At 39.0% G+C, this 24665-nt stretch overlaps 1 protein-coding gene across 1 annotated transcript in view; it reads left to right on the plus strand.

Annotated features, from left to right (window-relative positions):
* The window catches only part of DNAH10 (dynein axonemal heavy chain 10), a 278707-nt gene that overhangs the window by 214658 nt on the left and 39384 nt on the right, over positions 1–24665 (plus strand). The window contains exons 52-63 of the mRNA XM_040347338.1: positions 382–462; positions 1313–1510; positions 2922–3083; positions 4338–4512; positions 9584–9765; positions 9898–10034; positions 11419–11636; positions 14139–14360; positions 15783–15930; positions 19478–19757; positions 22113–22342; positions 23193–23466. Of these exons, the coding sequence (XP_040203272.1) occupies positions 382–462; positions 1313–1510; positions 2922–3083; positions 4338–4512; positions 9584–9765; positions 9898–10034; positions 11419–11636; positions 14139–14360; positions 15783–15930; positions 19478–19757; positions 22113–22342; positions 23193–23466 (2307 nt within the window). The remainder of the gene's footprint in view (positions 1–381; positions 463–1312; positions 1511–2921; positions 3084–4337; positions 4513–9583; positions 9766–9897; positions 10035–11418; positions 11637–14138; positions 14361–15782; positions 15931–19477; positions 19758–22112; positions 22343–23192; positions 23467–24665) is intronic.

Below are 24665 nucleotides of genomic sequence, written 5' to 3' on the forward strand. Positions count from 1 at the left end.
AAGGGGGTACCCAGGAGTCGACTAATTCAACAAAAATTGCAAACATTCCATGTAATAGTCAAAGGAAGGGCTGGAGTTTAGCAGATGTACAAACATTGATATAGGTGTACCATAATGCCAAATATTTTGTATAGCATTCATGAAGGGAGGCAGTAAACTCCATGATGAGGATGAGCTCTGAAAATGGGTTTTAGTCCTAATAACCTGTCTGTCTATTATTGCCGAATATTCATTTGGAATCCTTGGAATGAATGCAGCTGTATGATAAAATAGAATTTATACAATTACTACATGTTCTCACTGTAAAAAGTTTTACTGCACATTATACCTTTCTTTATATTTTGAATGTCATATAATAAGTCTACAATATTTTATTTCAAGGTTTGGTGAATAATACTGGAATCGATTGGTTCTTGCCCTGGCCACCTCAAGCCCTGTATGCTGTTGCTAAATCATTTTTAGGTAAGTGTACTAAGAGCTACAGTAATTCGTACTGCCAGGCTTGTTCGATTCAGTCTCAGGTCACTTAAGAAGACACAGGGCCATTCACTGAAGTTGGACAAGAAGCTGTTTAATCACAGACTGCTTAGGGTATTGTTAGGCCTCGGACAGACGGACGGACGTCCGCTGAAAACGGTCCGCAGGACCGTTTTCAGCGGACATGTCCGCCCTGGAGATTTCTGTCTGATGGTTGTACACACCATCAGACAGAAATCCGCGCGTAAACAATACGCAGCCCTGGACGTTCAAACGCACTCAGTACGACGCATGCGAGGGATGGTGGCCGATCGGACATGTCCGGTGAGTCTGTACAGATGACCGAACATGTCCAACGGACATGGTTCCAGTGGACATGTTTCTTAGCATGCTAAGAAACATTTGTCCGCTGGACACTGTCCGATCCGCCGGACAATTGTCCGGTCGGGCCTACACACGACCGAACATGTCTGCTGAAACTGGTCCGTCGGACCAGTTTCAGCAGACATGTTCGGTTGTGTGTACAGGGATGTGGAAATCCCTTCCACAATTGGTGTGGTGTCAGCAGAGAGTGTTGTTAAGTTCAAAAGGCTCTTAGATGGCCATCTTGGCAATCGCAATATACAGGGATATGGGAATTGGTAGACATAAATACATACACACTTGTACACCTACAGAAGTTGAACTGGATGGACTGATATTCAACCTTACCAATCATGAGACTTGGCAGGGTGTCGTATGCATTTTAGCAAGGCTATTGAAGGACAAAACACCAGTAAGGGTCTAGTTGAATATAGCATGTTTTAATGTAAGCTATGTTTTCTGTGTGCTTCAGGAGAGAGCCAAATGATCCCATCTCAGGATTTAGAGCCAGTCATCAGCCATGTTGTAATGGTCCATGATTCTGTGGGAAAGTTCAGCAAAATATTTCAGCAGAAGCTGAGGCGCAGCAACTATGTAACTCCGACGAACTACCTTGACTTCATCAACACATATTCCAAACTGTTGGACGAGAAGAACCAGTTTAACTTGGGTAAAATATTAATGTAGACTTAAAATAATGACATGTATACTGATAATGTGATTTCTCAAGGCTTTGGTTGTGCTGCTAGTAGAAAACCCATGACTATAGTAGATTTCCTTCGAGAGGCAGAGCAAAATGTTCTCTTCAAGGATTACATTTTCTCAGGTAGCAGCCTTTTATACCCTAATGATAAGAATGAAGCTGGGGGTATATGACATGTTTATAGGCTTGCACTTTCATAGGATAGATGGTGGAAGCAATTTCTGACAGCCAGCAGTATTATAATGCTTTTCTATCTATCAGAGAAATCCCTGGCTGTGTCACACTGACATACAATGCGGGAATGCTCTTCAAAACAATTTTTTTTTTAGGTCAGCTTATCGCACTAGAGGTTGCATAAAAATATTTATTGAGATTCAGTGGGATACATCCAGAGCCCTTGAAACTCAGATGCTTTTCATGCTGATTAGTGCTTACTCAGAGTGATCTCATGTAATAAGCTAATATGTGTTAAATAACATTAGGTTGGGAGCACCAGAATTCTGGTCTGCATTTTTCAAGTTGGGGTTAGAATATGTATAAATAGAAAGGCCAAGTCAGGAGAAGATGCACTGCGTAGTTTGAATGGCCCTAACAATATTGTGATATTAAGCTCATCCTGCATACAGCAGTAATGAGGGGCCAGCGTTTTTTCTGGAGAGGCCCCTTAACACCTGCAAGATTTTGAAAAATCTTCATAAAGGTGCAATTTAAGCACAGAGTGTAAATTTTCAATTGACCCTGTATTCAGCATTGGTGGCCAACAGAAGGCAGGGCGTAAAAGTGGAGTTAGCTGAAAGAATACAATTGGCAACTTTGGTGGTGTCTTCTTGGGCTTTATTTATAGATAGTTCAGGTGAATGAGACATGTGAGATGTAGAAAACGAGTAGCCAGAATTTTGCTGAAGATTTTGAGAGGTGCATTTAACAGCAAGATTGAATGATAGCTGGTGCAGCATGTTAGGTCTTTTCCCTCTTTAAGGATAACTATGGGGGTAAGGTGGGGGAGAAGAGATTATACCATTAGCACAAGAAGTCATCCGGGCCTGGTGAATTTCCTAGTGAAGTTTGGTCTCTGGGATTTCTATTTGAATTATATCTGAAACTATTGGGGGGTCCAGGATCTCATGACCTGAGGATTTCAGCTTATGTGGGTTAGAAGAGGCAAGGTTTGTCTTTGATGTGATATGTGCTGCTGACTTTCTTCTACTCTGTTACCATTCTGTATTATGATGTACCAAGTGCGTTGTCTTTATCATACATACATTGAAAGTCTTCAGTGCCTCTGTACTTTATACTATCAATCCTAAAACCTATTTGTTAATAAAAAATTTGAGCTGTGGCAGATTGATAAATGACTTACATTTTATTTCTTTCTCAGCACAATGTAAACGTCTTGAAGGGGGTCTAGATAAGCTTAAGGAAGCTGCAGTACAATTGGCTGAGTTAAATTTAAAGCTGGCGGAACAAAAAGTCGTATTGGCTGAGAAATCAGCTGCATGTGAAGCATTATTGGAAGAGATATCAGTTAACACAATAGTAGGTGAGTAATACACAAGATCAAAAGACAGTAACGTTCCCCAAGGCCAAAGCCCCCCCCCCCCAGCTGTTCCCATTTGGTTAGCACATCTCAGAACCTCCGGTGCACTACAACCCTAAGTACTGAAGTCTTGGATCGGAATGAAGACACAGTAGATATCTGTCCCCTATTTTGCCCTATTTTCCTCTATTTTGTAAGAATTTCTATATATTTCTTATTGTGTATCAAACTGAAGGGGTTCCCCAGACGGACTCTCTCCTTTTCCTTTTTTCTTTTCTTTCCTCCCTCTCCTTTTCTTACTCTTCTCTTCTCCCCCCTTTTCTTCTCCTCTCTAGTTAATTTTATGTGTCCCCCCCATTTTTTCTCCTCTTCCCTGTTTATGATAATTTTATCTATGGTGAAGGGGATTCGTGAACCCAACAATTGACCAAGAGGTCAGTCAACTTTGGCAAGAGGGGTTTATTAAAACTTGATTATTTATAGTAAACGTTAATTGTTTTCTCATTCAACAGACCACCTTATATATTGCTAAGTACTATTGGTGCTTTAGGCCATATGGGCCAAATACATTTATTGGTGGATCTGTATAGTTATTCTACTGGACGACTCTTTTTTTATTGAATACTATGTTATTGATCTATAAGATATAGTTTTCCACCTTCTTTCCTACAAGTTTTACATGTATGTATGCATCTATACTGGACCACCAAGATGGTTGACTTCAGTTGAGATCTTCTTTCTTATTCTCTCTATTTTTACACCTATTCTATGGAGTAAACAGAGCTATATGTGAATCGTTAAGTCCCGGTTGACACAGGGGCGACCTGTCAGGCGACTTAGCCGCCTGACCAGTTGCGCTTCATGCAGTGCAATGGAACTATTCTAATAGGAGTGACTCAAGTCGCTCCGACTTAGAAAAAAGTTCCTGCACTACTTTGGGGCGACTTCAGAGCGGCTTGCATTGACTTCTATTAAAGAAGTAATTTACAAGCCGCTCTGAGGTCGCACTGTGCGGGGCGGCTTCAGAGTCGGACGACTTTAAAGCTGCCCCTGTGTGAACCGGCACTTATTACTCTGCTTTTGTTTTGTTTCTTTCTTATTTGTACACCAAAAAAATCAATAAAAACGATTGAAATTAAAAAAACTGACAGGGTAATAATTATTTCCCTCACTATCCAAAATGAAAAAAAAAAAGGCTTTAGATATACAATTCCAAACTCCGCTATGAATGCTATATTGTGTTATTGATTAATACAGCTGAGGAGAAGAAAAAACTTGCTGAAGAAAAGGCTGCAGAAATAGAGGAGCAGAACAAAGTGATTGCTGTAGAGAAGAAGGAAGCAGAGAGTGCCTTGGCAGAGGCTTTACCTATATTAGAGGCTGCAAAACTGGAACTGCAGAAATTGGACAAGTCTGATGTCACAGAGATAAGGTAAAATACATTTTTGTAACTTTCACCTTTGTGTCCTATTTATCAGAACAATTTGTGAAGAAAATGAATTAAGACTGTTACTTTATTGAGGGATACAACAAGTTTTGTTATAGGGCCTACCAGAAAATGCTGTTGTGTATTACTATATGAAGGTGTAATGTTCCTTGTTGGGTTGGGAATAATCTTTTTGTGGTTTTGGGAATCATATTCAAGGAAGTACAGCAATGAGGAATTACCAGTCTTCTATCTAGTAAAGTGGTCATGATGAGATAGGTCTTCCATCCCACACCGAGACAACAATAGTTAGGTTCCCATAGCAATCTTTCATTTCAGATTACATTAGTAAAAGGGAAAGATGGGAGGGAAAGGTGTACTTTTTATTAAAGTAAGTGTACTTTCTATTAAAGTAACCCCAGTATGTCCACCCCTTATGGCATCTTCAGATTAAGGTGGCTAGAAACAGAGGGAGGCCAGATGTACAGGCAGCATATGACTACAGCAATGTGTTGTAGACAGGTGTCACCCCTGACATCAGACTTCAGGAATACACCTGTTTTACCTCACAGAAATAATATTGTAGCCCAGTCTGGCTGAAAATGGCCTGATTAAGCAACTGTAATGCGTTTTGCAATAGCCGGCTTTATACTATTATGGGTTCCTGCATGATCCAGGCCAAATCAGTTTTTAGCTACATCTCTCTAATATACTGAGGCATGTGTGATCTGTTGTTCTATTTATCTGGCTTTGATTATGTCTTTTTGTCTTTTTTATATGATATATGGCTGAGCTCCCTTTTGAAATAGATTAATGTTTTATGACTTAGAAAAAGTATATAATAACGCTAATAGGGGATACCTGTGCTTATTACTTAATATAAATGCAAGAATATATATATATATATATATATATATATATATATATATATATATATATATATATATATATATATATATATATATATATATATATATATATATATATATACAAAAAAATTATATATCTATAATACAGTTTCCAAGTGCAACCATGAATAGCGAAAATCAATAAGTGCCAAAAAAATCTGTTCCACGCCACCGTGAGTGAATCCTTTACCACTATCTCTACTCACTCACCAGATCTCACTCACCAGATCTCCGTATACAAAGCGTTCCATCCGCCAAATCAGGGATGTCTTTATAAGTTTGTTTAAAAAAATTAAAATAAAAAATAACTCGCTCTTTAAACCATCCAGGGATCCTGTAAACTTTCTCTAGGTCACTCATGCAATAAAGGAGGTACCATCTACAAATGTTTATTGTAGAATTAGTGAAATGTATAAAAAGTGCCCACATACATTTAAGTAAAACTGCACATTTTAGAGTGGCCAGCCCAAGGTCCACCTGTGCAATAATCATGCTGTCTAATCAGCACCTTAAAGTGATACTATAAATTCGATAATTTTCTTTTTTTTTGTCACACTTACCTCCACTGTGCAGTTCGTTTTGCATAAAAATTTTCTGTTGAAAAAAAAAAAAGAAGTTATACTTACTAGCTCTGTGCAGTGGTACACACAGAGACCCTTTATCTCCTCTTCTGGGGTACCCGCTCCTCCTTTACTAAGTTCTCTCCCATAGCAAGCTGTGTGCTATGGGGGCACACATGTGGGTGCACTCCCAAGCTGGGTTATGTGCGTCCAAAGACAAACGAAGCATGCCCCCCCCCCCCCGCTTCTTTTCTCCCAGAATTTGATTTACAGCAGCAGGAGTCAATGGCTCCCTCTGCTATAAGTGCGGCCTGTGAGAGCAGGGAGAGGCGAGAGAAGAACTGCAACCGGGCACATCGCTGGATCCATGTAGGATTTGGGTAAGTGTTTTGGGAGGGGGATGTGGGGAAAAGGCTGTGGAAGGTTTTTAAATTGTGACAGCTAGCAGGGGGAGAAGATCCCCCAATCGCTGTCAAATCAGGGAATCGGGTGGGTTGCGAAGGCTAGTGCATCTGTGACATGTTACAAAAGGTGAATCTATCCTTTAACAGATCTTTTAGTGTAGGTCAGGGATATGCAATTAGTGAACCTCCAGCTGTTGCAGAACTACAAATCCCATGAGGCATAGCAAGACTGACAGCCACAAGCATGACACCCAGAAGCAGAGGCATGATGGGACTTGTAGTTTTGCAACAGCTGGAGGTGCGCTAATTGCATTTCCCTGGTGTAGGTGAATAAAATAATTAATGATCTTTTTTGGTGACATTTTTATTCTTGTTGTACATGTGGTTTTGATTTACTAAAGGCTGTTAGTTTCTTTAGAGCTTAGTAAATGAGGGGAAGCTCTACTAAGCTCCATCATCTAATTATGTGCAAGAAAAAATGTGCATTCTTTGCAAAACAAAGCTTTACCTCATTTACTAAGCTCTGGAGCAACTGCATTTGCAAAGTGCACAGTCTAATTGCCTTTAGTAAAGCAACCCCTCTATTATTGCTTCAATTGTTACTGTTCATATGACTATTTTCCACATCTTTTGTATGAAATCCTCTCTGATTGTACATGTCCATTTGCAGTTTTTAAACTACAGATGTGAAAATAAATAAAATAAAAATGCATCTACAGTATTTGATGCATAACTTGTGCTTAAAGGATTGACAGATCTTTTAGTATAAGAGAAAGAAAGTGATGATCTATTTTGCTTTTTTTTTGGATAAACTTTTATGTATGTGAAATGCTCTGTTTGTTTATGTCAGCTTTTTCCATGTTGGTATTTGTCTTGTATGTAATTTGATTACTAACTAGACTGATAAAATGGCAAAGTAACAAAGTACAAACAAGGGCGGCAGTTCAATGGGAGATTTTATATTGAGGCATATGGATCAAAATAAAAGTTCTTTGCATCATTAAACACATTTTATGATTTACTAGAAGAGTTGATTGACATGATTGAGTATTCAAAGTGAACAGGATTTTGCTTTTCACCTGTTTTGAAGTAAATATTCACATGATATTTATTATGATGAAGATTCTCAACACCTTTAATAAGTCAGCTATCTGGATTTGCCTTCAAAGGTTTAAGCAGCATTAACATGCATCTGGCCTCCGTACCATTTGCAATATTTTTTTTTAAAACTGTGTTTTATACAGTAACTTGAGATGTATGTATGGCTCATGCATATGTATGGTAAAGCGTTTATGCCACTGTGTGTCAATATTTAATAATGGCAACAATCAAAAATATAAAATAAAAATGTGAATCCAATCACTTCAAATACAACTGTGATCCTCGCGAAGGGTCCTGCACCATTTTGGTGCAAATGCGATGCAATTTCAGCCATACAAACTGTATGGCTAAATTTGCATTGTGCAGACATTGCATGTGATGTGCACAGGAATGCGTTGCGAATCACATGTGATGTCTGGCATCGCATAAGTGTGAACCCAGCCTGAGTCTCCAGCAAAAAAGAAGTAGTCACTCAAACAAGTGAATAAAAGTGTAAACACTGTGATGCAATAAGTTGAAATTTCATCTGAAGATAGCCTGCACACATGTGATCGAGCTCCTCTTTTCCACCACAAGTTGTGAATCTCTTCACCTCGGTTGTAAAACTAAAATTCACTCACTGGCTCCTTTTGCCTCTCCTATTATTAAACACACTTATTATGGACATCATTCCTTTGGTTTGCAGACCATTTCTCCCTCTCCCTGTCCCCACTGTTGCGTCACAATACACACAACTGGTTGACACTTCTGACACCCGCTTCTCTACACATATCCTCCCGTCATGAAATCAGAGAAATCAGGCATAATATAAAATCCTTTTTGATTTATTTAAAAAAGAATAAAAAAATTGCACTCACATATTTTGAGTGCCTATCCACACTATTTGCAACACTCCAAATTAGCAGATGTCTATGTGCTGTGTCATCCTCCCCGCTCCCTGCTGCTTGTCTGCGCACCAATGTCCATCAGTTTGTTACACTCTCACTGCTACCTTGGGCTTGCAGAAGATTTTGTCTGCTGTTTGAGTAATGTTAACAGACTATGCCATGACGCGTTTCATCCTAATAGACTTTGTCAAGGGTCTCCAGTAACTTGCATGAAAAAATTTCAGGAAATGTTGGTGAACCTAAATGTGCAATTGTATTAATAAATGTGGTCCAAATTGTTGATAAAATTAGTGTTTTACGCTGGAAAGGATGATGAGGCAGTAAAGACTGATTGATGCCAGCAACAAAGTGGCCAGTACTAAGGGCATGTCACCACCAGTCTTCAAATGAATGAAAAGTAAAGATTACATTCAGATAAAAGAGTATGCAAGGTAAAAAATGTCACAGATTACATAGTAAGCCAGGTTAAAAAAAAAAAGCCTTTGTCGCTTTTGCTAGAAAACTTGGTCTCTATATAAATGTGGGGAAAATATATATGAAAGCATGTCAAATAAAAAATTATATATATACTAAATACAATCATTACTATGTTATCATTGCTATGTAATTACTATGCTTTAAATTAAAGCTCAGGTATAGCATTCTTACAGGTTGCTTGTAGTGTGTATTACATGACATGCATTAAGGCCTCTTTCTTACTTAATGCACATCAAAGGAGGATGTAAGTACTGGTTTCACCACCAAGTGAGGTTCTTTCTGATGTGAAGTGTTGTGAGGTGTTAATGTGAGTGGCTGTGTTGTGGATTGTAAAAAACAAAAGGTACACTCCAAGTGCAAGTCTTCCCATAGGCATTGCAGCACATGTTGAGTAAATATTTAATGACGTATTAATTTATAGCATTGGCAAATAGACAAGTCTGAATTCTCAGAAGCCTTTTTAAAATGGCTATATAAAATATACGATGTACAGAATGTTTGTCTAAAAACTGTTCTATAGAATTTGCGTGCTTTTTTTTTGCTTTTTTTTTTATGTGTATAAATGAAAACCATTTAAACAGTACTCATTATCTATCACACACCCTATTCCAATTTATTTTGGTGGTTCATACAGTACAGTAGCATGATATTTGAGCGTGAGTAGTGTGCAGTGGTCTATGCTATATTCAAATCCTAAGTAGTTTTATCTGAACAGGTAATTTGTTTGTCATTTTATCAAGGACCTTTGCCAAGCCACCAAGAGCAGTTCAGGTTGTATGTGAGTGCATCCTTGTGATGAGAGGCTATAAGGAGATCAGCTGGAAAAGTGCTAAGGGAATGATGTCTGAACCAAATTTTCTGAGGACACTTATGGATATAGACTTCGATTCCATCACACAGAATCAAGTCAAGACTGTTAGAGGTGATATTACTATAAATATACAGAATATATTAGTATATAGAATTATACTATACAGTATGTATTATATATAATTTTCTATTAATGAGTTTATTAAACTTTTTATCTCTTACCTCTGATGTGTGTGTTTTTTAGGTTTCTTGAAAAACCCTACTGCAAAATTAGAGGACATGGAAGCTGTCAGTAAGGCAGGCTCAGGAATGCTGAAGTTTGTAGAGGCAGTGATGAGTTACTGTGATGTGGCTAAAGAAATTAAGCCAAAGAGAGAAAAGGTAGAGTCTCCTATCTGCAGTGTGCATATGGTGAAGGTTTTATTGTAATAATTATAGTGTAGAGAATTGATGCCAGTAGATAGTGTGTTTTGAGTTCTTGCACTAAATTATTAAAAAGATGGGAGCTCCACACTAGTTCATGCAGTTCATTTTATTCTACAATAATAGCCAACACATTTTGGGGGCTCAGCACCATCTCTCTTCCCCAATGCTAAATGCAGAGCAATAAAGAAAATAAAAGTTAATTGAACGTGATGTGAGATATATACACACAGCGGGTAAAATAAGTGTTGACATTGAACACGTTACCAATTTTCTAGGTAAATATACTTGTAAAGGCCCTATATGTCGGTAACAACCCATGCAATCCATACATGCAAAGAAACCAAAAAAAAAAAAGTTCAGAAATTAAGTTATGTGTAATAAAATGGAATGACACAGGGAAAAAGTATTAAACACGCTAACTGAAATGTATTTAATACTTCGTACAAAATCCTTTTATTGGTAATGACAGCTTCAAGATGCCTCCTGTATGGAGAAACTAGTTGCATGTGTTGCTCTTGTGTGATTTTTGGAACATTCTTCCACACAAACAGTTTTGAACTGTAAAAAAATAAGTGGGAGTCATGCTCATCATAAGTATGTAGTCCTGACAGTTCTACTACGTCCCACAAGCTCCTCGCATGTCGATCCGGTCAGCTGGGAAAGGTTCTGGTGTGGTGTTGTGCTGAATAGCTGTACATTCAGGAAAACCATGAAGTAGTCAGCTCCATACTGTCCAGCTTGAACCGGAAGCGGAAATGATGTCGCCAGCAGGGGGCAGGACGAAGGAGTCAGGACTGTCTCTTCTTCTTCCTTCTACTGCCCACTTCTGGATAAAAATATATTTTGAACACTAAGTTTTGTTTCCTTGCATCGTACGCTATTTTCTGTAAGACTTTGACATTCGTTTTTAATGATTCAAAACACATTTTGTTGAGAAAACACTTTGAAAAACACACCCTAGCATTTATGACATGGCCATCTTAAGTAAGGGCAGATGATTTGTGTAACGTTTACTTCCTGGAATCCATCTTCTCAGGCATGCAGGAAGGTGTGCTTAGCTGAGAAAACCCCTCCTCCTCTCTTAAAAACTCCTGGGATGTATGACATCATTTGCCTAAGCCTGGAAACCAGGATGTAACAAAAAAAAAAGTTTAAAACAAGTAAATATGATATACTTGCCTATCTATTTACTAATGCTAGCAGCATAAGGATTAAACATACTCCGTCTTGACTGAGAGAGTTAAGTTCCACTTTAAACTGGGAATATATATATATATATATATATATATATAAATGTATTACCTATAGTGTCATACTAATTACTTACTTTGTAATCTAGGTGGCAAAACTAGAAAGGAACTATTACATGAGTAAGCGTGAACTGGAGAAGATTCAAGCTGAACTCAATGTTATCCAGAGTGAACTGAAAAACCTGGGAGAGCGCTATGAGGCTGCCATAACAGAGAAGCAAAAGCTCCAAGAGGAAGCAGAAATAATGGAACGCAGGCTTATCGCAGCTGATAAACTCATCTCTGGCCTGGGATCTGAGAATATAAGGCAAGTATATCAGTCTATGAAAATTATGTTGCTGTACAAATGCATAAAAATGTACCGTTTCAACCCCAGAGGCAGTCTATATATGGCCTCGGCAGGAAGCTGTTATACCAGGATCATGGCTGACGCTGTAGCCATGAAACTGGTATCCTTTTTTAGAGCTGGCGATTGGCTTTATTGAAAAAAGTAATCTGAGTGGCTTTTGCAGCACTCAGAAGTCCTCCTTCCCTCCTGTTGCCATTTCAGGGCTCTCCCACTCCACTGGAAAGCCAGGCACTGCTGTAAACAGTTGAGTTGGCTGCAAACAAAGGGGATGGAGGAAATACCAAAGCACACATAGGTACGGCACGCATATGTAAATGGTCATTGCAACACACATGAGGTTTTATTATAAATGCCAATGTGAGGGCCATAATTCTAGCACCCTAGCTCACGTTTAAACTGATAATCTGTAATGCCGCGTACACACGATCGGTTCATCCGATGAAAACGGAACGATGGATGTTTTCATCAGATATCCGATGAAGCTGACTTTCATCAGTCTTGCCTACACACCATCAGTTAAAAATCCGATCGTGTCCAACGCCGTGCAGAGAAAAATTAAGTTCAATGCTTCCGAGCATGCGTCGACTTGATTCTGAGCATGCATGGATTTTTGACCGATGGATTTCCCCACAGACAATCATTTTTTTCTATCGGTTTTTAACCATCAGAAAATTTTAAAACAGGTTCGTCCATCATGGTCCACATGTTAGTGAGGCCTCGTACACAAGACCATTTTCCTCGGCAAAATCCATCAAGAAAAATGCTGGGAGAGCATTTTTGCCAAGAAAAACGGTCGTGTGTATGTTTTTCTTCGAGAAAACTGTTGTGGATCTCGACGAGGAGAAAAAAAGAGAACATGTTCTCTTTTTTCTCGTCGGGAGTCTCAATTTTCTCGGCGTGTTTCTCGTCCGGCTGGTTTACGTCGAGAAACAAGTTTGTGTGTATGCTTAGAAACCTGCGCATGCTCAGAATAAAGTATGAGACGGTAAAAGTAGCGTTCGTAATGGAGATAGCACATCACAGACTGAAAAGCGCGAATCGTCTCTTACCAAACTTTTTACTTAACACGCAGTAACATGAGATTAGCAAAAGCAGCCCCAAGGGTTGCGCCAGTGGAATTGAACTTCAAACCGCATTTGAGAACGACGAGATTTTGTCTTGACAGTGTGTATGCAAAGAAAGCTTGACAAGATTCTCGACAAGCCTGACAAGAACCTCGTCGAGGAAAACGTTGTTTCATTTACGGTCGTGTGTACGAGGCCTCAGTATTATTCACCAAGAAATATGGGGAGGTTGTTGACATTGCTCAATTAAATATCTCCTGATTCCCATAGCAGTTCAATAAAGTTGTCCTGTCATTAGCAGTAGTATAATAAAGAGGTGCACTATTAATAACCTCTCCACCCCTCTAATTACAAATTACAATGATAGTGGCGCAGCAAAAGCACACTGTCAGCATTATGAATGGTTTACCTGAACAGGCAGCCAAAGTAATTGTGACCCAGGTTGTAGTCTACGCCTTGGGTCATTACCAAGGTGATTAAGGCATCTCTATTGTGGAATACTTAAACAACCTCTTGTTGAAGGAACAGTTAGTTTGGGTCCTGTTGGAATATATGACATTGATAATCCAGACGTTACAGTGATTCTGATGGGTCCTGTACCTTTTAAGAATTGGAATCAACTCATTGTTTGGAGTATCTGGGTCTAGTCCTGGACACAGCTCAGACCTGGGTGTTCCTTCTACAAAAGAAAATTTAGACACTCAAGTCTCAGATTCAAACTCTGCACACCAGGAGCTAGCCTACTCTCCATACTATTCATTTACTATTATTTACTCTAAAAAGTAAGATACTTTTGTAATGGGACAGTCAATTCGGGCACTGGACGGAGTGATTTGTCTATCACCAAGAACCAGGTTGTCTGGCTCTGGTGTCTGGAAATCCTCTTTCTTGTTGGTTACATCCTGAAACTTCAGGCGATATAACATTCTCAACAATGTTGGACTGTCTTGCTGGAAGAAAATCGAATCCAGATTTAGTTGGACATTGCCAAGGTGGTGGCATACATCTGGTTAGACCAGAATTCCCACTGTGGCAAGAGAGGTAGTTCTGATCCTATCCTGGGCAGAACTTCAAGATACAGTTTTGTCAATCATGTACAACCCTATTTCCCAAAAAGTTGGGATACTGTGTAAAATCTACATATAAACAGAATGCAATGATTTGCAATTCTCATAACCCATATTTTATTCACAAGTGAAAATCGAAAACAAATGTACCATTTTAAGAAAAAAAAATTGAAATTGATGGCAGCAACACTTTTAATAAAAGTTAATAAAAACCATGCCCTTTTTCTGGATAAAACTTCACCAAAGGGTCTTTGGCAACAAAGTAATGAACAGTGAAAAAAGAGGTGATTTATGTAACTGAGCAGTAATACAGAATTTGATTTTTTTAGGTGGACCAAGGATCTGGAAGACCTGAAGGAGAGACGAGTGAAGTTACTTGGAGACTGTCTGCTATGCTCTGCATTTCTTAGCTATGAAGGAGCTTTCAACTGGGAGTTCCGTAAAGAAATGGTTTACACAGAATGGCAACAGGACATACTGGACCATGATATCCCACTGAGCCAGCCTTTCAGGATAGAAAGCTTACTTACTGATGATGTTGAAATTAGCAGGTGACTGATAATGATTTCCCCTGTTTTGATGTAATTCTTATAATTTTGCTATTAATTGAAGCTACACCCGAAGGCTTTTAACATGAAATTTAAATCGCTCATGTAACTGCCATGAAAGTCAATCTAAATGATTGATGCCCCTTTCCTTTAAAAAAAAAAAACCTAATAGGCTTCAAGTGTATATCTTTTTTTTTTTTTGTGGGTAAGGAAATCCAAAATTAGAACCTTTTGTTGTGTCTTACTGGGACTCCATTATAGAGATTTTCCCTCACTTTCCTATCCTGGTGACATTGGTTTCACCATAAAATAAGTGAATGTAAACCTACAAAGCAAACAGGAAACTGTTTCCCCCCCCATAGAATAGGGGAAAACCGATGACAGTATTGTCACCACAACAGTAAGCCCCCCTATTAGCAGTAAAAAAATTCAACATGGGCCAAATAACTCTATGCAAAAACTAAAAATAAATAAAAAGGCATTGACTGGAACAACACTTTTAAGCCTGTGAGTTTTTATTTTTTGGTGAGGTGCTATGAGATCCAATATGGTTTCATCTTCATATTACATCAGTTAGGATAAACAAAGACTATGGCTGATTGGTTTTAGTGAGGGCTTTCGGCCATTAGGTCAAATTCATACAGGCTTCATAAAGGGTATATGCTTTTAACCCCATTCCAATTACCCCCCAACCACTTTGTATAAAAGGGTGCATGGATATGAAAATTGTATGCAGCATTTTTACTTCAGTATCCTCATCACCTAAGTACCTATTCAACAATACTTGTGGATGGAGTCTGCACAACCCTGGCACTGCCCCTGATTTTGAATGACAGTGTATCTATAGTTTTACCATTGCGATACAGTTTTAAAAAATTTAAGTATACTCTGAACATTTGTAAAGTATACATTCAAATATCAATCACAGTGCCACCCTCCTTTCTTCCAATCATTTTTAACACAATAATCTTATCTCAGAATCCAGACTTTGCCAAGGGCCAGGCAATGCTTTCCAGGCAGCAGATCCAGTCTGTTCTCCTGCATAATTCAGATTCATATTCCAAAGTATGCCTGCACATATGTATTAAGTAAAGGAACGAAGTGGTGCATATGCATAATTTGAACTAGGGCTACTATTGCTTCCAGTGAACGCTCATTGTGCAGGCATGCTTTACTGATTATAGAGCTGGGGTACAAGGGAGAACAGCCCCGTTGCAGCATGCAAAATAACTCCCTGGTACTGTCTAGTGGCATTGTATAGAAATATTCCTATGTTAAGTTATGGGAAGAGCCTGAGAGGATTTGAAGCACAATGTTTGAATTTTACGCTTAGGTCAATGTATTTTAGGCTTTATGCTAGAATGTTAGGGGAGCAGCAGCTGTAATGTATGAGAACAGCATCTGTAATATATACCTTTCCTATAGATGGGGATCAGAAGGATTACCTCCTGATGAGCTCTCCATACAGAATGGAATACTGACCACTAGAGCAAGTCGTTTCCCATTGTGCATAGATCCTCAACAGCAAGCACTGAACTGGATTAAAAGGAAAGAGGAACGGAATAACCTTAAGGTAGGTTTACTGCTAATTTCTTTATTAACCACTTAAGCCCCGGACCAATATGCTGGCTAAAGACCCAAGGGGTTTTTACAGTTCGGGACTGCGTCGCTTTAACAGACAATTGCGCGGTCGTGCGACTTGGCTCCCAAACAAAATTGGCGTCCTTTTTTCCCCACAAATAGAGCTTTCTTTTGGTGGTATTTGATCACCTCTGCGGTTTTTATTTTTTGCGCTATAAACAAAAATAGAGCGACAATTTTGAAAAAAATGCAATATTTTTACTTTTTGCTGTAATAAATATCCCCCAAAAACATATATAAAAACATTTTTTTTCCTCAGTTTAGGCCGATACGTATTCTTCTACCTATTTTTGGTAAAAAAAATCGCAATAATCGTTTATCGGTTGGTTTGCGCAAAATTTATAGCGTTTACAAAATAGGGGATAGTTTTTTTGCATTTTTATTTTTTTTTATTTTTTTTACTACTAATGGCGGCGATCAGCGATTTTTTTCATGACTGCGACATTATGGCGGACACTTCGGACAATTTTGACACATTTTTGGGACCATTGTCATTTTCACAGCAAAAAATGCATTTAAATTGCATTGTTTATTGTGAAAATGACAGTTGCAGTTTGGGAGTTAACCACAGGGGGCGCTGTAACATTTAGTGTTCACTGTGTATGTGTTTACTAGTGTAGGGGGGTGTGGCTGTAGGACTGACATCATCGATCGAGTCTCCCTAATAAAAGGGATCACTTGATCGATGCGCCGCCACAGTGAAGCACGGGGAAGCCGTGTTTACACACGGCTCTCCCTGTTCTTCAGCTCCGGGGAGCGATCGCGACGGAGCGGCTATAAACAAATAGCCGCGCCGTCGTCCCGGATCGCTCCCCGAGGGGACCCGACCTCCGCATGTACCGGGGGGGTCCCGATCGGACCCCCCACCCACGTCAAGCAGGGGACGTACAGGTACGTGCTTGTGCCTGTCCGTGCCATTCTGCTGACGTAAATGTACATGAGGAGGTCGGCAAGTGGTCAATAAATGTCCAAATATAAAAGCAAAGTCTGAGCGCTCATTTGTGTGATAAGTGTGCAAATGATAGCGTTTGTTTATTCAACCTAAAGGTCTACCATCACAAATAAATAAACCTTTTCCAAAAAAAAAAAAAATGCTGCTGTCTATTTAGACTCCATGCTCACTAGTGTTTTTTTATAAGCTCAAAAAAAGCTAGAAAAACCCCTGCACGGACACCCTAGGATAACACTATTATAACAGCTTCTAGGAGCTTAAAAAAAACATTAGTGTGCATGTAGCCTTATAATTACATGTTCATCTGCATAAGCCCTGGTTCACATTGGAGCAATTTGGCATATGATTTGACTTGTCAAATCACATGCCAAATCGGCAACAATTGCCGGCAATGGTACCATTTGCGGTGCCACACCGATTCCCACAAGTAGTTTCTGTACTACTTTTGGCGACTTACATTAACACCTGTGCAGAAACCCACACAGATGTCTCTGAAATCACCCCCGAAGTCAGGACTGACATGCGGGAACTCGCACAATTTCATTCCCACTGTCAGTGTGAACCTGGGCTTAGAAGGTATTTTTAGCTCCTTAGGTCCTTTTCACAAATGCATTTTGATGCAGCTAAATGAATAGGGAAACTGCATGCACATAAATCCCCAGCCAAACCAGTTTTTTAGTTTTGAGATAAAATTGCTGTGCGATTGTGTGATTTCAGCCTTATGCCGCGTACACATAATCGGACATTCCGATAACAAAACCCTAGATTTCTTTTCTGATGGATGTTGGCTCAAACTTGCATACACACGGTCGCACAAATGTTGTCGGAAATTCCAATCGACAAGAATGCGGTCTTGTACGACGGCACTATAAAAGGAAAGTTCAATTCCAAGTGCGCCACCCTTTGGGCTCCTTCTACTAATCTCGTGTTAGTAGAAGTTTGGTGAGAGATGATTCGCGCTTTTCAGCCTCGTGCTTTTCAGTCCGTTACAGTATGACGAATGTGTTATCTCCATTACGAACGCTAGTTTTACCAAACCGAGCGCTTCCGTCTCGTTCTTGATTCAGAGCATGCGTGGCATTTTGTGTGTCAGAATTGTTTACACAGGCTCAGAATTTACGAGAATGGATTTTGTTGTCGGAAAATTTGAGAACCAACTCTCAAATTTTGGTTGTCGGAAATTCCGATGAAATCCGATGAAATTTTTGAAAACAAGCTCCAATCGAACATTTGTTGTCGGAAATTCTGATCATGTGAACGTGGTATTAGAGTGTGCAGAATATTTGCGCTAAGAATCAATATTGTAAATAGCTCAGTACGCTTATCAACTTTGGAATATGAATGTTATACTTTTCTGCCAAAAAGCTATGATAATTGTCCATGGGCTACCTACCACAAGTCCATTTGTAAAATCTTTCAAAATGGCTGCTACATTTGTCATAAGAGAGTTATTATCCATTCTCCTTTGTGAAGAAAACTTTGCTTCTTCTAGAGTGGTGGCTTCTTTCTGGTCCTCAGCATTCTTCCAATCTTTGCTGAGAAATGATGGGGAGGAGCTTTACCCCTGTTCACAGTGCAAGGTTTGATGGCGAGAAGTGAAGCCTTGTACACACGCAGTCCATCCGATGAGAACGGTCTGAAGGACCGTTGTCTTCGGTTAACCGATGAAGCTGACTTAAATAACCGATCGTGTCAGAACGCGGTGACGTAAAACACAAAGGCGTGCTGAAAAAAATGAAGTTCAATGTTTCCAAGCATGCGTCGACTTGATTCTGAGCATGCATGGATTTTTAACCGATGGTTGTGCCTACTAACGATCGGTTTTGACCTATCGGTTAGGAATCCATCGGTTAAATTTAAAGCAAGTTGGCTTTTTTTTAACCGATGGTTAAATAACCTTTGGGGCCTACACACGATCGGTTTTGACTGATGAAAACGGTCCATCAGACCGTTGTCCTCTGTTTAACCTATCGTGTGTACGAGGCCTGATTTTTAAGTTACTCCATTTTGTATTAAAAAAGTATAACTTTACAAAGCTGATAAGTCTGCTGAGCTATTTACAATATTGCTGTTTTGCACAAATGCACAGTTGTTTTATAGCCCTGGTCCTGAACAGCTGATACTTTGTAGCTTATAGCTCAGGGACATTTGTTCCAAGGAGATATTTCTCTACCGTGAACTTTTAGCAAGTTGGTTGATGATAAAACCCACCAATTTGTTAACTAATGGCGTTCAATGAATTTTATCTTTATAAAGGATTATTAGTGCAGTACTCTCTTATAATACTTATGTGAAATGTTATTTCACTTTCTTTTATTAAACACGACTCTTATCAGATTTGGCCTAACCTTTGATTATTACAGTTCTTTAAGCTGCTCTTACTGCCATCACATACATGTAACAATTGTAGTTCTGTTATTGATCAAGCATGACCTGGACGAATGACCCATATTTATTAAAAAAGTTAAGCACTTGTCTGTGGATATATGATAACACTGACAAACAATGTTACATTTTTTTATTTTAGATTTCTTCATTTAATGATCCTGATTTCTTGAAACAATTAGAAATGGCCATTAAATATGGCTTCCCATTCCTGTTTCAAGATGTGGATGAGTATATTGACCCCGTTATTGACAATGTTTTGGAGAAGAACATCAAAGGTGCTCAAGGTCGCCAGTTCATAATTTTAGGAGATAAAGAGGTGGATTATGATCCAAACTTCAAATTGTATCTAAACACAAAGTTGGCAAACCCCAAGTACTCCCCATCAGTATTTGGTAAAGCCATGGTGATCAATTATACTGGTGAGTATAAATATAATTTTATGTAATAAAATCAAATACAGTATCTCACAAAAGTTAGTACGCCCCTCTAATTTCTGTAAATATTTTATTCTATGTTTTCATGTGACAACACTGAAGAAATTACACTTTGCTACAATGTAAAGTAGTTAGTGTACAGCTTGTATAACAGTGTAAATTTGCTGTCCCCTCAAAATAACTCAACACACAGCCACTAATGTCTAAACCGCTGGCAACAAAAGAGAGTACACCCCTATGTGAAAATGTCCAAATTGGGACCAATTAGCCATTTTCCCTCCCTGGTGTTATGTGACTCGTTGGTGTTACAAGGTTTCAGGTGTGAATGGGGAGCAGGTGTGTTACATTTGGTGTTATCACTCTCACTCTCTCATACTGGTCACTGGAAGTTCAACATGGCACCTCATGGCAAAGAACTCTCTGCAGATCTGAAAAAAAGAATTGTTGCTTTTTCTACAAAAATATAACATCGGCTATAAGAATATTGCCAAGACCCTGAAACTGAGCTGCAGCACGGTGGCCAAGACCATACAGCGGTTCAACAGGACAGGCTCCACTCAGAACAGGCCTCACCATGGTCGACCAAAGAAGCTGAGTGCAGATGCTCAGTATCATATCCAGAGGTTGTCTTTGGGAAATAGACATATGAGTGCCACCAGCATTGCTGCAGAGGTTGAAGGGGTGGGGGGTCAGCCTGTCAATGCTCAGACCATACGCTGCACCCTGCATCAAATTGGTCTGCATGGCTGTCGTCCCAGAAGGAAGCCTCTTTTAAAGATGATGCACAAGAAAGCCTGCAGTTTGCTGAAGACAATCAGACTAAGGAACAATGTCCTTTGGTCTGATGAGACCAAGATAAACTTATTTGGTTCAGATGTCAAGTGTGAAGTGTGTGTGGCGACAACCAGGTGAAGAGTACAACGTTTGTCTTCCGTACAGTCAAGCATGGTGGTGGGAGTGCCATGGTCTGGGGCTGCATGAGTACTGCAGGCACTGGGGAGCTACAGTTCATTGAGGGAACCATGAATGCCAACATGTACTGTGACATACTGAAGCAGAGCATGATCCCTTCCCTTCGGGGACTGGGCCGCAGGGCAGTATTCCAACATAACAACCCCAAACACACCTCCAGAATGACCACTGCCTTGCTAAATAAGCTGAGGGTAAAGGTTATGGACTGGCCAAGCATGTCTCCAGACCTAAACCCTATTGAGCATCTGTGAGGTATACTTGAACATAAGGTGGAGGAGCACAAGGTCTCTAACATCCACCAGCTCTGTGATGTCGTCATGGAGGAGTGGAAGAGGACTCCAGTGGCAACCTGTGAAGCTCTGGTGAACTCCATGCCCAAGAGGGTTAAGGCAGTGCTGGAAAATAATGGTGGCCACACAAAATATTGACACTTTGGGCCCAGTTTGGACATTTTCACTTAGGGGTGTACTCACTTTTGTTGCCAGCGGTTTATACATCAATGGCTGTTTGTTGAGTTTTTTTAATGGCACAGAAAATCTAGACTGTTATACAAGCTGTACACTCACTAATTTACATTGTTGCAAAGTGTTATTTCTTCAGTGTTGTCACATGAAAATATATAATAAAATATTTACAAAAATGTGAGGAATGTACTCATTTTTGTGAGATACTGTATGTATTATAGTAATAAATAATTTATGCTGGAGATTCTCCTAGCAATTTTCTTAGCAGCACATAAAATGAGCATCAGGCAGCTTACAATAAGGCTTTGAGCAAAAGTCATTAGGAGTACGAGAAGACATGCTGCATCAATATATAATGACATATATATATTTAAAATGTGTGTGTGTGTGTGTGTGTGTGTGTGTTGGGGTTATAGCATATCTACGTTAATACAGAGTGTAACTACATTGTATTTTTAACATTCATGACCACCATTAATAACCACATTGCATTAAAGTACCTAAGTGAACCTTAAAACGCAGTTGTCACTAGCAAAAGAGGACAGATTTTTAATAATATGGCCAAGCACTTGTGGTCACGATTACAGGAAATCTAGGTTCCAGTTGAGTGTTTCAAATACCATGTCTGTGGGGCCTTTTGATAGCATGTGATAGAGCTTTTTTGATGGCAAATTAGGACATCATATGTGTTTGTGTGCCTTTGGAGACTACCGTTTACTTAGCAGGGCTGTAAATTGAGCACAAAATGACATAAAACATAAAGATTATATTTTGTTGAGGTGTCAATTACATGGTGTATAATTAAATATGGTAGTTTATAAATTGGGGAAAATTAAACTTTAATATTGAAAAGGCTGCAGAGTTGAAATCTTTTCTATACTTCTCTTTTCTATGTCATCCTCAGTTACTCTGAAGGGCTTGGAAGATCAGTTACTTAGTGTCATTGTTGGCTTTGAAAGAAGAGAATTAGAAGAGCAAAGAGAACATCTGATACAAGAGACCAGTGAAAATAAAAAGCTGTTAAAGGACTTGGAGGATTCATTGCTAAGAGAGCTTGCCACGTCTACTGGTAACATGCTGGATAATGTAGAGCTAGTTCATACTCTGGAAGAGACTAAATCAAAAGCAACCGAGGTAAGGTGCTGAAAGTGCAGACAACTCCTAGTTCCTGCTTGAGCTATTGCATTCAGTTAATTGGTCTGGCCAGTAATATACGAACTTAGTTCAAAAAATAAAGATGCAAATACATATGGTAAGATGGTAATAATAGCAATGATGCCACTGTATGGTGGAACTTTAAACAAAAGGAAGTTGCTTCTCCTTAATTAGGTGACAACCCACAGTGACAATTTCACAGAATTTGCAACAAATATGGATTCATTTGTTTTAAGTGACACCAGAAATAGAAGAACAGGTGTATGTTGGCCCCATATAAGATACATCAGTGTAGCTTTTGAAACGTACGTTTCTGTATTTCTGACCACATATATATCTCAGTTATCTATACTGACTCCCAATAGTTTAGCTTATTTCTTGATTTTTGGTGTAGCTCAGATGGCATTCAATGTAGGTCAGAGTTCTAGCATTGGTGCCAAATCGACTCCTTCTCTTGCTATGATCATTGGACATTACTATTTTATGCACTTTGTGTATGCATTCTGTGCATGCAGTCGTCTGTAATTTGGGTCTCACAACTATGATGCATTATTTATTCTCTATGTCCCCAGCAATTGGCTGTTATCATACACTGGTAACTACTTATGCCCATATCTCATAACTAACTTGAGATACTTACATTTTCCTCTGTATCTTGATAAATGATAAAAGCCTGTAAAATCATTTATTAGATAATTATTTATCAGTTAATAGCTGCATTGATATTCTTCTAATATTCTTCTAGAGCAACTGTTATTACCATTGATGTTCTGTTTTTCTATTAGAAGTGGCAATGACCAAAAATGAACAATGACTTTTGTAATTTTAGGTTTCAGAAAAACTTAAACTGGCAGAGCGGACTGCAGTGGACATTGATAAATTACGAGATGGGTACAGACCAGCTGCCAAGCGTGGAGCCATTCTTTTCTTTGTCCTTTCTGAAATGGCACTGGTCAACTCAATGTATCAATATTCTCTGTCCTCATTCTTGGCAGTCTTTGATTTATCACTACGAAAGTCTTTGCCGGATGGTATTTTGGCTAAAAGGTTGAAAAACATAATGGACACTTTAACATTCAACGTCTACAACTATGGATGTACAGGTTGGAATTTTTTCTTTTTTCACTTTATATTTTTTTTTATTATTCTTTCCATATTATACATATAGCTACATATAAGTGGGCACAGAGCGAATACAAAACCAAAAACGATTACATATACATTCATCTTGTCAAAATTTACATATGCATTCGCCCTGATCCATCCCGTAAACCACTTCAATATATTTTTCCGCTATAACCCTCTTCTAATCCTCACTTACTCTCGCAGAGAGACAAGTGAGGACTTCCCCCTATCCCAGCTACCCCCCCCCCCCCCAAAAAAAGAGAGAAAAAAAAATGAATAATCCCCGTTTTCTCCCTCTCTAAAAGCGGTCGGTTTATCCTTCGCATTATATTTCCCTGCACTTCCCTTACTTCTCAGTGCTCCAGTTCGGCCATCAGTCTCTTTCCCTCATCCAAACGTTTAAATAAATTCCAGCTCTTCCACGTTTCTTCATGTTGATTTTTTTTACCCTTGGCTGAGAGGACTAGGTCTTTCATAGCTTCTATATCTCTGACTCTATTTAACCAGTCTAACACTGTTGGCGACCTAGTATCTCTCCAGTGTAGGGGGATCACTGCTTTAGCTGCATTTACCATGTGACAAAGTACTGAATTCCTATAAATCTGAGCTGGGATCTGGGAGAAGTGAAGCAGAAAAAATGCGGGATCGTTGGGTATTTTTAAATCAGAAAGTTTCTGTAAAATACTCATGATCGACAACCAATACGGTCTTATTTTTTTACATAACCAAAATATATGAATCAATGTCCCGCTTTCTTCTCCACATCTCCAACATCTGTCAGAGTTTTCACTACAGAATTTTTTAAGTCATGCTGGAGTGTGGTACCACTGCATCAGGATGTTATAGTTTAATTCTTGGGTGCGTGTGCAGATTGAAGAATTTAGTGTCAGGAAAATAATCTGTTTACGTTGAGATAAGGTAAAAGTCCTGTCTAAATCCTTCTCCCATTTGTTAAGACCTAATATCTCAAAATCGTCCCTAGGTTTATTTAATAATCCATACATTTTAGAAATCCCTCGAGATAATGGTTCTGAATCATCAAGGTAGGACTCGAAGGTTGTTAACTGACGATAAAAATTGCTTCCATGACCTAATGATCTCATAAAATGACTTAGTTGCATCGCTTGCCACGTATTAACTTCAAAGGGGCCTCCTATTTGTGTTAATATTTTAATCG

This window comes from Rana temporaria, chromosome 1 (genome assembly GCF_905171775.1).
Source record: "Rana temporaria chromosome 1, aRanTem1.1, whole genome shotgun sequence".
NCBI classification, from domain to species: domain Eukaryota; kingdom Metazoa; phylum Chordata; class Amphibia; order Anura; family Ranidae; genus Rana; species Rana temporaria.